This window comes from Phallusia mammillata, chromosome 1, assembly GCF_965637545.1.
Source record: "Phallusia mammillata chromosome 1, kaPhaMamm4.hap1.1, whole genome shotgun sequence".
NCBI lineage: Eukaryota > Metazoa > Chordata > Ascidiacea > Phlebobranchia > Ascidiidae > Phallusia > Phallusia mammillata.
The window spans coordinates 35,437,791-35,450,570 of NC_137252.1; the positions used below are offsets into that span (position 1 = coordinate 35,437,791).

The window sequence follows — 12,780 nt, forward strand, 5'->3', positions numbered from 1 at the left end:
TTTAGCAGCAGTAGCAGTAGTACTGTCCATTCTTATTGTTATTCGCAGTTTTAGATGGATTGTCCTTGGTGTAAGGCGGTTTTATACATTAGGAATAAAAAAATACAAATCAACTATTTAGTATTTATAACTTGAGAATTTCGACACTAAGGGCTAATGATCACCAAAACCTTGTTTTGAACTTCTTTTGCTTCACACAAGTTATTTCATCCGCCATATTGTTTGTTTATTGAATAGAATCACCGTATTTTTCATTAACAAGCTTATTGGGAAGAAGATTAAAGCCACACAGAGTAAGAATTTGATGAAATTCTAAAAGTAATATTTTTGTATCAGCCTACATGCCAAAGTTATGTTTGCTTGACAGTTCAAATTGGCAGAACAACAAATAGAAAACTATTGAAGATAAATAAAAGAGAATTTTTTTTTTGGAAGATATTGTTCCTGCTGATAGATGGCTTAAAACTTTGAAATTTCTGGAACTTGGCCGAATGGCCTGGCGCGCCTGACCCATATACAGACATAAAAAAAAACCTTGATCGGGATTCGTCCCCGGGAGTGTCCTGGGTTCGAACCCCGTGAAAAAAAAATTAAAAAAAAAAAAAAAAAAAAAAGAATTCTATTCCTAACTGAAAAATTGTTATCAACTTTCCCGTGGATAAGACGCCGCATCAAAATCAACATTTCTATGATTAAGACAACCAAATCAAAACATCCCAGGCTCCTGGAATAGATACTACACATACAACACTGATTTGGTACATAGCGCTACTAGCGGTGCAGTTTGGCGTTGTTTGTTACCAATGGCAACCACGGCTGTCACTGAGGATTTATACTTATCCCAAGGTTTACATACGAAAAGTCCCAAGACAGCGAATAAAAATTAAATAGGCATACTTTTATTTCCAAGCACATTGCCTGAGTGTGTAATAGCCGTTTTTAATTACAACACCACGTAATTCGATTTAAATCTTGGCACTGACAACATAACTTTCCATGATTATGCCAGCCTTGAGTCACTTCATACCAGCCTTGGAATAAGAGGTTGGACAATATTTACTTCGCGTTATGAGCTTAGGAATCCGTGGCTACTGTAAATTGCATTTTTCATGTATTGTATTGTATTAATGTGTTATTATATTTCTTTTTGTAAATTTAAAGTTTATACTTTTTATATGTTGAACTTAAAATATTATGTATTTTACAGTACGCCAGGCCACATATTTATACATTTTAAGTTTAGACTTATTTGACGCAATACATTAAAGAAGTTTTTGAAAGGTTTTCCTAATATCTCAACTCACCACTGAAATCCAAACATATTCAGAAAAAATTCCAAGGAGTGGCAGTACTGGAGCCAGCACATGCACATAAATACATAATTATTTTACGCATTTATGAAGCTTGTGACTAAAACCTCATTTAAAAATTTGTTTTCTTTATTTTTTATTAGCATGAGAATCACAAAAAAACGAAAGCAAACGACAGAATTGTAGAATTTGAAAAATCGTGTTGAAGCAAAAGTTTGAAGACGAAGTTTAACTTTCATCTGAAAATTCTTCATCGCTGTCGAAAATTCGCTTAGACCCAAACAGTCTCCCGCTGCAAAAAACAAAAAAACATTCAGCTAAAACCTTTCTGCACAACACAAATAGAATCACACTCAAAGTTCAGGCTTGCTGAGTGTGTGACGTCACCAGCCGATGACGTAATTACAATTGACGTCACTAATTTATTCACAGATGATTTTGTATTGAAAAATGTTTATCTATAAATCAAACAAACAAACTTACGGAACGTCCGAGTCTTGTCACTTCTCTGTATAAAATCTGTCTCCCATCATCAGAAATCCCGCATTTCGCCAGATACAACAACTTAACTTTCCTTAAACACCCGGAAACAATTTCGACCCCGACATCTCCGAACTCGTTGACACTCAGATCAAGTCCTTCCATCTGCGCAAGATTTGATGATAATTTGTCGCAAATATTAACTGAACAAATAAATGTCATGTGACGAGTGACGTAAGTGTGTCGTCATTAATTTAATTTCAGGTTTTGTAATTATTATTAAAAAATATTCTCATGAAACCAAACGCAATCATAACAAACCCCGTGTTTCATTTTACTGATTCCTCCACAAATCAACCTCAGTGTGTCTGAGTTCAGGTTGCAGCGTCGAAGATACAGCCACTTAACATTTCGATTCAACCTCGGGAGGATTTCAGCCAAGGCGTGCGCTGCACTCGATGATATGGGAGTGTTGTAGAAATCAAATTCCACAGGAAGATTACTTGCAAGAAAGTTCTTTTCATCATCTGAGCATTCTTGCAAGTCCGTCAACAGATCTAATAAAATGTAAAGAAAAAAATTCGATGGTTGGTATAAAAGGCAATAACTGGGCTTAAATTTAACAATTATGGTTTTTAAAAATATATTTATTATGACAAAAAAAATTGCAACCTAATGTATAAAGAAAAATTTATGACTGTTACCTATTTGCATTATTGCTGAACCAAAGTTAATTAGGTTTACTTTTATACGTTATACTGTATTAGTAAGTTTTAATTAACCTGTTTATTTGCACAACTTTTCACCTTGCCAACTTTGTAAAAGATTAAACAATCAGCGGTTAAAAATTACAAATTTAGCATCTAAACACTAGAGCAAAATTAATGCGTCCTTCCTTCAAAACTTTTAACGGCTTCTGACTTACAAGTTTGCTTGGAAAGCAAAATATTCCACAAACACAATGTGATAGTTATGATATGAGGATTTATGATGTCGTAGGTAACAATGCAATTGTAGTAGCAATGTTATGGCAAAATTCCGCTAACGGTGCTAATGATTTTAATTGATTATTTTCAAGATTTAATTTAAACTTAACATAATATTTTTTTAGTTTGGCAATAAATTATTGCACTGGTATAACATAGTTGTTTAATATCGCTGCCAAACTAAGGCTTTTCCATTTTAAATACCTGTCGTAAAGATCTGAAAAAAATATTATTGTTTGGCGTGTAGTCATATATTTGGTAACTATTACAAAAGGGTGTGTTAAATAATGACCTGTAAAAACACTTACCAATCAATTCATATCCACGCACTGCGGTTTTCATGTATTTGATGAGCTTTTTGCGAAACATCTCAACCTTGCCTGCAAAAACAGAAAGTTATCAAAGAAAATGAAAAACACGCACTTGTTTTAGTAATAGTGTAGGAAAGACAGGAATACCGTAGTGTGCACGTATGGTGTCACAAACTGTGCTGCAGTAGGAGTACCTCAGAGTTCAAGCATAGTGTCACGAATTATTGCAGAATGGGGCAGTTACTTGCTATTACATTTTCACACTTATTTTTCACCACTGACTTCGTTGTAACATTACATGTGCTATGTGCAATGATTGCATAATTCATTTGCTGCCCAACATGACAAAGTTAAGTGCGTTTATTGTTGATTTTTATAGTATCTTGTAATCGTCTTTCGTTGTACTACCGTAAAATTACGTTTCATAATACTGGTCAGCTGCAACGTGTTTAGCCATCATCCACCATGTGTACCCTCAACTTTATTATGGTTTTGACGTTATTGTTATGTAATTGTTGTGCAACTGTCCCACCAAGCAAAATAAATTCAATTTTTGTGGTAAGCTGGCAACTATGAAAACAAAGAGACAATCGGTCTAAAATGTTTTGGAAAAGTCTTTATAAAGCAGCTTCACTCCAGCTATTTTTTAAAGATTGTTTGGAGCAGGTATGTGGCTGATGCACTAGTTGAGATGACAAACCCATTTGTGAAGCCCAGTCTTTCAGGTTACGAAGTAATGTGCACTAACAATCACATACAATGCCAAATCAAAAGTTAACTGCTATAACATAACAATTACTACCAGATTTTCGGCACATGGGTGCACAATAAGAAACTTGTTCAGGCGAACTTTCAGGTGACTCATCTACAAAAAAGGGATATATTTATAATGTTGACATTTCACAAACACTACGGCCTATTTCAAATTTAATTAGTTACATAAGTAAAAAATATAGAGACATGCCATATGTTTGCTATAATTTAAAATTTATACATTGCCAGACAATTTGACCCAATTATAGGTGTTTAGCAGGTTAAATAGTGTGACTGTAGAGTTAAGCAATCAACATACCAATATAGCAGGCTGCAGAAAAAGTGCATATATATAATTAGGCAACGTTTTACCATTTTTATTATTTTTTATTACAATATTCTACATGCACATAGGAAATCTTACTAGTTTGACATTAAAATATATGGTACTAAGGAGTGCAGATCAGAGTTTATTGACAAATGATTTATCCAATTACAGTTCGGACAACCCACCGTTTTTGTCTCCGAGTAAAAGACCGCATAAAAATCTACGAACCATTGACCAATGGCCTCCTTGAACCACAACAGCAATGATTTTTTTGAATTCTTTATCCGGCATAAACTGGTAGATGTACCTCGCAGCAAACATCTCCTGTAACGTTTGATGTGAAAAATAAAATAGTTGGTCACCATCAAATAGTCGTTGAGGCGGAATGTCAAAATTTCCAGCAAAGGCTATTATGATATCTTGGACATCAGCTGCATCAAAACCCTCAAGTTTTTCTTTGTTGAAAACAACTGTTTTTTCCCCCATGCCATCATATGCCATTTTACCAATGGGTTCCCATAAATTAATAATATCTAAGTTACTTCGTGCATGTTTGGAGCGGTTTAGATACTTTAACACAGTTTGAAAAACCTCTGTAAGTGTTTTAACCTTGTTTGGACCCTTATGGAAAAAAGCAAAAATAATAAATTGCAGTAACAAAGGATTATGGCAAAGACCAAACAGCTGTGGGGCTTTGGTTGATACCATTTCCCACAATTCATCTGCTCTGTCCCCTGCCAAAGCATAGAACAGCTTTTCCATGTCTTCAGTTAAAAGGTCATCAACATGAATGGTGGCATCTGGACGAAACTCTGATGGGATTTTAAGAATTTTATGAGGACGTGATGTAAACAACAGCAAAGAATCTTTGAAAAACTTCTTACAACAAAGATTGGCTACTAGCTGATCAATTGGCACGGGTGTTTCATAAGCTAGATTAGTAGGTTTCAAGTTTTCAAGTGACATTGAAGTTTGGTCATACCCATCAAATACAAAAACACACTTATCTTCGTTTTCCCTCATCCACTGAAATGCATTTTCTTTTGTTTCGTCATTCAACCCAGGACAAAGAAAGTCAACAAAAAGTTGTTTGCATGTTACAGGTTGCTTATAGTTTAGATTCATGAACCGAAGAAGAAACATGACAGATTGATTTTCTTGACTTTTTGCCAATTTTTTAGAAAGAGTAGTTTTTCCTGAACCAGGTGGACCAACTAATGTGACAAACTTTTTGTGTGTGATTATATGTAATAAAGTATCAAACGAAACTGGGTGTTTATTTAATTGAGAGGCAAATTTCTGTTTTGTGGATGGTATGAATTTCTCCTTCTTCACAGGCACCTCTCCTTTATATGCCTCATACACATGCATTCCTGGATGTACGTCAGGTAGTTGGTTTGGTTTTAATGTCTTATCATAAAGCACCACACTTTCTCCCAAGCTCCTCATATGCTTCTCCTGGTGCTTGTTGATGGCAGCAACTGAAATTAAAAGCAGGTGATAAGCAAAATAAGAAAAATAGAATAAAACTAGAAGGGTGGCTCAGCACATATTGCCATTGCACATACACTACGTACACTCTATTTAACAGGTCCCATATCAGTCACCATCTTTTATAGCCTTAGTTGTTTCTGCAAGCAGAAACTCATGGGTCCCCCACACATGCAAAGTTGCAAATAATGCATTTTGCAAAAAAAACTCTGAAAAATTTTGGTGCTATTTGTTTAAACAAGACAATAAAAAGTCTGAAGACATAATCATGCTATATGAGGTACAACTATTCAAGTCACATTCAATTTGGCAATTGTTTGCAAAATTTAACCATTGCAGGGGTTAATGGGGTAAATGGTGGGGCTGCAGAACGAAACTCAACAATCAACACCTTAAAATAGAATATTATAAACAATTTCTAAATTTCATGACATTGTTTAAAAAGTTAACCCTTTTTAAGGGGCTAATGGGGTAACTGATCGGACTACAGGGTAAAACGTCAAATTCGACACCTAAAAATGCCATATTGCACAAACTGTCAATATTTCATGCAACATGGTCAATGTTTAAAAATCACACCCATTTAGGGGTTACTGGGGTAAAGGTGGGGCTCACAGTGTAAAAAAGATCAATGGATGATGTATTTTATAAACCGTCTATATTTCATTAAATTTAGACATTGTTTAAAAAATTCACTCATTTTAGGGGGCCAGTAGGGTAAATATATATTGGGGCTGCAGGATGAAACACAACAATCAACACCTAATTATGGCAAACTGAACAAACTGTCAATATTTTTTGCAATTCAGACTTTGTTTAAAAAGTTAACCGTTTTTAGGGGGCCAGTTGGGTAAATATTGGGGCCACAGGGCGAAACACAACAATCGACACCTAATTATGGCAAAATGAACAAACTATCAAAATTTCATCCAATTCGGACATTTTTTAAAAATCACCCTTTTTGGGGGGATGGTGGGGTAAATATTGGGGCTGCAGGGTGAAACACAACAATCGACACCTAATTATGGCACAAAGAACAAACTGTCCAAATTTCATCCAATTCGGACATCGTTTAAAATTTTACCCATTTTAGGGGGCTGGTGGGGTAAATATTGGGGCTGCAGGGTGAAACACAACAATCGACACCTAATTATGGCACAAAGAACAAACCGTCCAAATTTCATCCCATTCGGACACTGTTTAAAATTTTACCCATTTTAGGGGGCTGGTGGGGTAAATACTGGGGCTGCAGGGTGAAACACAACAATCGACACCTAATTATGGCACAAAGAACAAACTGTCCAAATTTCATCCAATTCGGACATTGTTCAAAATTTTACCCATTTTAGGGGGCTGGTGGGGTAAATACTGGGGTGATTAAGTCAAACAAACCAAAAGGCACATCTACATGACCATATCTTCAATCTGTGAAAGTTTCATCCAAATCCAACAAAGATTTGTTGCCAAAAGTGCATGGACAAACTTCACGGCGGAAAAAAGAAAAAAAAAGAAAAAAAAAAAAACATAGTGAAATCAAGATGCGTCCCCTTCAAGGAAGGGGACCCATAATTTAACCATTTTTTCTAGACCAAAGTGTGAGTAAATATCAGCTATATGCAGAAAAAAAGATAAAAATGCAAAAAACAATGCGGGTTCCATTCAGAAAAGGTTAAAATTCTAAAAATTTTCCTTAACAATAAAATATCCTAAATATTGAAAAGCAGCATTCCAATATTTCTATTTAAAAACACATATTGTGTAAAGCTGGGAACAAATTGTTAATTTGACCCCACTATTGTTTTACATTATGAGATCACATTCAGATTTTCTACTTTAGTTTGCATTTCTAACATTTTTCAAGTTCGAACTAAAATAAAGAAACCAAAAACAAGTAAAGACAAATCTCGTTAATCACACACCTAATTTGACAAGCTTATTTTTGACACAGTGAGTTTTGGTAGTGAAGGGTTGTAGGAGTAAAAAACACAGATAGGCGTAAAAAAATGAAAATTCGCTGTTCTACAAATGTGACTTGTTCACTACAATCCCATTCACATTTGTTTAATTAACCAGGACCTACAGTTCCTGAGTTACAAGTGGAAGACTTGTACAAATTGCAAGAAGTGAAAAATAGTGGGAAGTATATTGTTAAAACATGAGAGTGAAAATAAAAATGCAGAAAAAACGAGAAAAACCTGCTTCTTATCATGTCCGAGCACAAAGTCACACTTTTTAACTGCTGCTAAAATAATGCAATTGTTTACTTGGGTTTCAAGAGAGAATATCAGTACAACAAGCCATAGATTGCTTACAACTGTGGACATATTCAAAAGTTCTTTTTTAAAGCAATTCCATTTACTTTATTTTATTCTTTATTTAGTCTGACAATTATTAGTTGTTCCATAACAAAGAGTGGAATTAATAACTTATCGGTTTAGCAGCAAAAGTGCATAAAAAACAGCTTTTTTCTGACTAAATCTTTGATGACCCAATTGTAAATTATGTCATTAAACTTGCTAACTCCCTTTACCTCTGGCTTCATTGGCTTGTGCTTTGGCTCTGTCTTCAATATCTAAGTGTACAAACAACATGATTTTTAGTATAAAACAATTTTTTTTTACAAACATACTAAAAACGAGGTTTCCTATCTAGGCTGGTAAAGCAGGTTTGCTAAAGATTGTTTGTTTTATATTGTCTGCTTTGAGTGTGCCATCGCTCACCAAGTGCTTTTTGGTGTATCAAAAATCATAAACCTGCACAAATGGGTGCATGGAAGCACTGGGTATAAGTATAAGTTAGGGTGGCAGCATAGCCATTTATTGATGACCGCCACCCCAAACCTGGTCAAATACCAAATACCTGGTTAAGGGTTGCTTTTAAGCCCGAAACAAAATAGCAAAAACACAGAAATACCGTTTACCTTTTGTTTCCTTGGTAGGGGTTTGCTTTTCAGGGGCATTGTAATCTGAACAAATCGAATTCGGTATTAATTAGAATAGATAAGTTCACTAAAACAATGTAATGTTTTTTGTGAGGGCCATGTCAAAGTAGTGAACAAAATTATAATTTGCTTTTGTTTAAACTGTGTAAAAATGGTAATATCCCACATTAGCATGAAATATTTATTTTTATTCTACTACTAAGCAATTTTGTCACTTTAAAGTCACCAATATTGCGGCACACCCTCCAAACTATATGTAGTCAGCATTAGCAAACAGCATAAAATAATTATAATTTTAAAAATTTTTTAAAAATGTTTTACTCATTTGTGGCTGACATGGAAACTACAGGATCACTAAGTCAGATAAACACATGACATGTTTTTCACTACATCATCATCTGTTAAATTTTTATCCAATTTATGTAAACAGGTAAGGATGAGCTGTAGAAAAGAAAGAGAGTAATATATAGTGTATGAATTCAGAGGTTTTAACCATAATGACAACCGCTGGCAAGTTTTATGTTGTGCTAGCAAAACATTTGGAAGTCATTTACAAGGCTAGCTTGAAGCATTTTCGTTAAATGATGCACTCCCTTTACACAAACTGATATCAATTTTATTACAGCATACGAAAAGCCAGCAATTTTTCCTTGATGTTTTTTGATGTATTTTATTTGATGGTTTGGGTAGCATGAGGGGTAGAGGGTCAAAAGTTCAATACTTATAACCTGTAAAATGTGGAAAATTACAAGTATAATCTTTTAAACTGTGTGGACAACCCCAGGAAAAAATAGCCAACAAATATATAGAAGATAGCATGCTTACAATAATTAGTCTGATGTACATCTCCTTGAACTCCAACCACAGATTTCTCAACTTTTGTGCTTGTCATTTTAATCTCCTGCTTCTTTTTAACACTTTGGTCTGGGTACAATAAAAATAAATCATGTTCAGCAATGGTAGTTGTTTACCATCCAATGCTGTTGGATTGTTTACCGTTGTTGCTTACAAAGTTCGCCCTGTTTTTATATCTCACTTTTTTCATCTTATTGAGCAATATTACACATACACCAAAATTCCTTACCTGCACCAGCTTGTATAGTAGTTAATGTTTGAGAAGTTGTCGGTGAGATTTTAGTGGAAATTGGAACATCCTGAGAATAACAATATTCTGGTAATTTTTTTTTACAATAAACACACCCGACTAATTTGGTAAAACCAAAGTTAGTTACACAAGCCATTCAGCCACTTTTGTGTGCTATTTGATGCAATTTCATTTCAACGTCCTGTACAAGATATCTTTATACTTATGCCTATTAATTCAAGTTTGTTTGATTTTACTGGTCGTGGTAAATTATTTTATTATTTTTATTCACTTAAAACCATTTAACAGCATTGGGAGCATATCAATTTCACATAAGTAACACATATGAGAGTCACCATTGCACTTATGTACCTGAGGCTTTTTTGTTACTTTTTCTGACATTGTCGAAAAAGGAAACCAATTAGTTCCGTATAAAGCTTGATGGAAGTGGAAAGATGTTGGTTTGGTTGGAAACTGCTTGACGCTTAGTTTTAGTCAGACTTAAAAAAGTTAAAAAGTCTTACAGCCTATACTCCTGCTAGCAAAAAAAATTCAATCTTACTTCAAAACTTTAATTACCCTTGAATTTAACGATTTCATTGAGTCCCTATCTCTTTTATAATATTATTGTTTCTGCAATATTTCAAACTGTCTAAATTTCAAAAATTTCAGACAAAGTTTACAAATGTCACCACTACAGGCATTTAGAGCAACCATTAATGGTTCTAATATCATCAGGCTGATGTTATTTTGGAAAAAACACCGTTTGAATCAAATCAAATGTCACATGTACATGACTATATCAACTATCTGTGAAAGTTTCGTCCAAATCCATCAAACATTTCATGGCCAGGAAAAACACAAAAACAAAAACAAAAAACAAATTAGAATCAAAATGTGTCCCCTTTCAAAAAAGGGAGGGGCTCATAGTTTATACATTCAGTGTACTGAAAAAAGAACAAAATTGGATTACACACTAGTTAAAATGATAACCTTTTTACAAACTGTCAGTATTTCGCCACATGGATGACAGTTATAAGGCCAGGCAACAAACTTTCTCGAAAAAAATGATGTCATTTTCACTATGTTAAGTAACTTGCTAAACGTAAGTTGCAAAAACTGATAAAAACTGATACAGGTTTAAAATTCAGGTTTCTTAAATACATACAGCTCAAGCATACTTCATTTATTGTGGCAAATATTTACATGACCTTAGTTCTGCTGCCACAACAAAATCCTAAGTGACAAACAACTTGGACTGCAGAAGGTTAAAAACAATTTTGTTATTATGTATTAACATTTAGTGGAACAAAAAACACAAACCAAAAGTAGATTTTAAAACACAGTGAACTTTAAACAGTATAAAATGTTGTGATATACTAAAGTGGAAAATTATTTGTTTATATTTACAATACAACTTTTTAGAGCGACCTACTTATCACAAAAAACAACAACTCTTAGTTACAAACATACTGATAATTCTTTATTTAGACAGGGCATTTCATGTACCTTGCATAACCGTTTTTTGATGCCATCTAATCAGAAATAAACGTCAATTTGGCAAACTCACCCTGCGCAATAATCAAGTAAAGCAAGATGGATGGCAGCCTATAATACATTTTTAATGTTCCGGCACCCCTCATGTAGATGACGGACAAACAGCTACTATGATTACGAAGTTAAAAAATTGCTCTTCTGTTCTGTCGTCGGCCGCCGTCAACAATCCGCCAAACAGGTGGACCAAACGTCTGACTGTCCTGCCTGATTTTCGCCGCAGTGTTTCACAAACTATTTTTCTGACTGGCCGTAACCCAATGGTTCCCAACCGCATTTTACCCAAAAAATACTGAATATTTCGAGGCGTTGCGCAATAACAAAAATTAAAGCTCTAGCAATGTATGTCAAGTGGTTGACTTTAACTGACAATGATTGTTGTGTTGTAACTTTGTTTCTTTACTGTAATAATCGGTCCCACCAACGTTACCCCCCCAGTCGAGTTTACCCACAATGCGCCAACCTCACCTTCTTGTGAGCCCCCGTCACCTAACGCCTTTTAATACGGTGTAGCTGCAGCGCGTTCAACCATGATCCACCAATTGTGCCCTTCATTATTTTGCGCTCCATAACGTCTTAACGTTGCGCAGCTATTTCCGGCTTGGTGATTGTTTTAGTGCTATTGTGTCGCTATGTTCACCAAGCGAAATAAACTCATCTCATCTCATCTCATCGCAGAGATGTTCTCTTGTTACACCGAAATACAGAAAAATATCGTTATAAACAAAATAACGAAATAAAGAATTTGCGAGAACGAATAACATTATTTCGTTCCGTATAAAACTCTGCTTGGTGGTGGTAGTGGTACGCGTCCGCAGAAAGGTTGGGAATCACTGCCCTAACCCAATCGACGATCACCCAAGTCAGGCCTTCTGTGTTGTATTCAGGCCTTCTTTTTCGAAGTCCGCAATATTGGAATGTTGGACATGTCAAAACTACGGGACGCCGGCACAGACGGAGATTGTACATTGTAGACTTGTAGATAGTACCAGAGCCGACAACAATGAAAGTTGGTCAGATTAGATGTTGGACTTTACGTCAACTCAAGTGAAAAATGTGGCGACCTTAAATATCGACTGCTTACAGATTCATTCAAGCCTCAGATGACATATGATTTCAAGAGAGATTTACCTGGTAATGGTAAGAGAAGCCTTGGACATGCTTGGTTAGCACAGTATTCTCCTTGGTTTGCTTACTCACCAAAACTTAGAGGTGGCGTTTGTGTACATTGTATTTTGTTTCCTCAAGTTGTACATAGCGGCTATCAAGGTGCATTTATAACGTGTGCTTTAAAATGTATAAAGATTTTCACGAAAGCGTCCGAAAACATGTTTCATCGGCATGGCACATAGATTACACAAGAGATGCAAATCACTTTCTGACAGTTCAGGCAAACCCGAACAGAGAGATTGTATGTCAGTTAGATTCTTCTGTTAACCGTGAAATTGAAGAAAGAAAAAAAAAAACTATACTATATGCTTTCTCTTATATTGTTTTGTGGGACAAATGATTTCGAGGTAAGAAAGACGAAACTGGAAATTT

General features: G+C 35.0%; 2 protein-coding genes across 2 annotated transcripts in view; one reads left to right on the plus strand and one right to left on the minus strand.

Annotated features, from left to right (window-relative positions):
- LOC145213619 (intelectin-1-like) overlaps positions 1-12,780 on the plus strand; it is a 239,640-nt gene that overhangs the window by 192,435 nt on the left and 34,425 nt on the right. The gene's annotated exons all lie outside the window — the stretch shown is intronic.
- On the minus strand, positions 1,582-10,100 carry LOC145238383 (protein NLRC5-like). The gene is made up of 11 exons (XM_080101526.1): positions 10,057-10,100; positions 9,685-9,754; positions 9,426-9,524; positions 8,580-8,624; positions 8,190-8,231; positions 4,354-5,649; positions 3,890-3,952; positions 3,085-3,171; positions 2,112-2,347; positions 1,794-1,955; positions 1,582-1,602 (listed from the first exon to the last, which is right to left on the minus strand). The coding sequence occupies exons 1-11, from the start codon at positions 10,084-10,086 to the stop codon at positions 1,582-1,584; spliced, it is 2,151 nt and encodes a 716-aa protein (XP_079957652.1). The 5' UTR covers positions 10,087-10,100.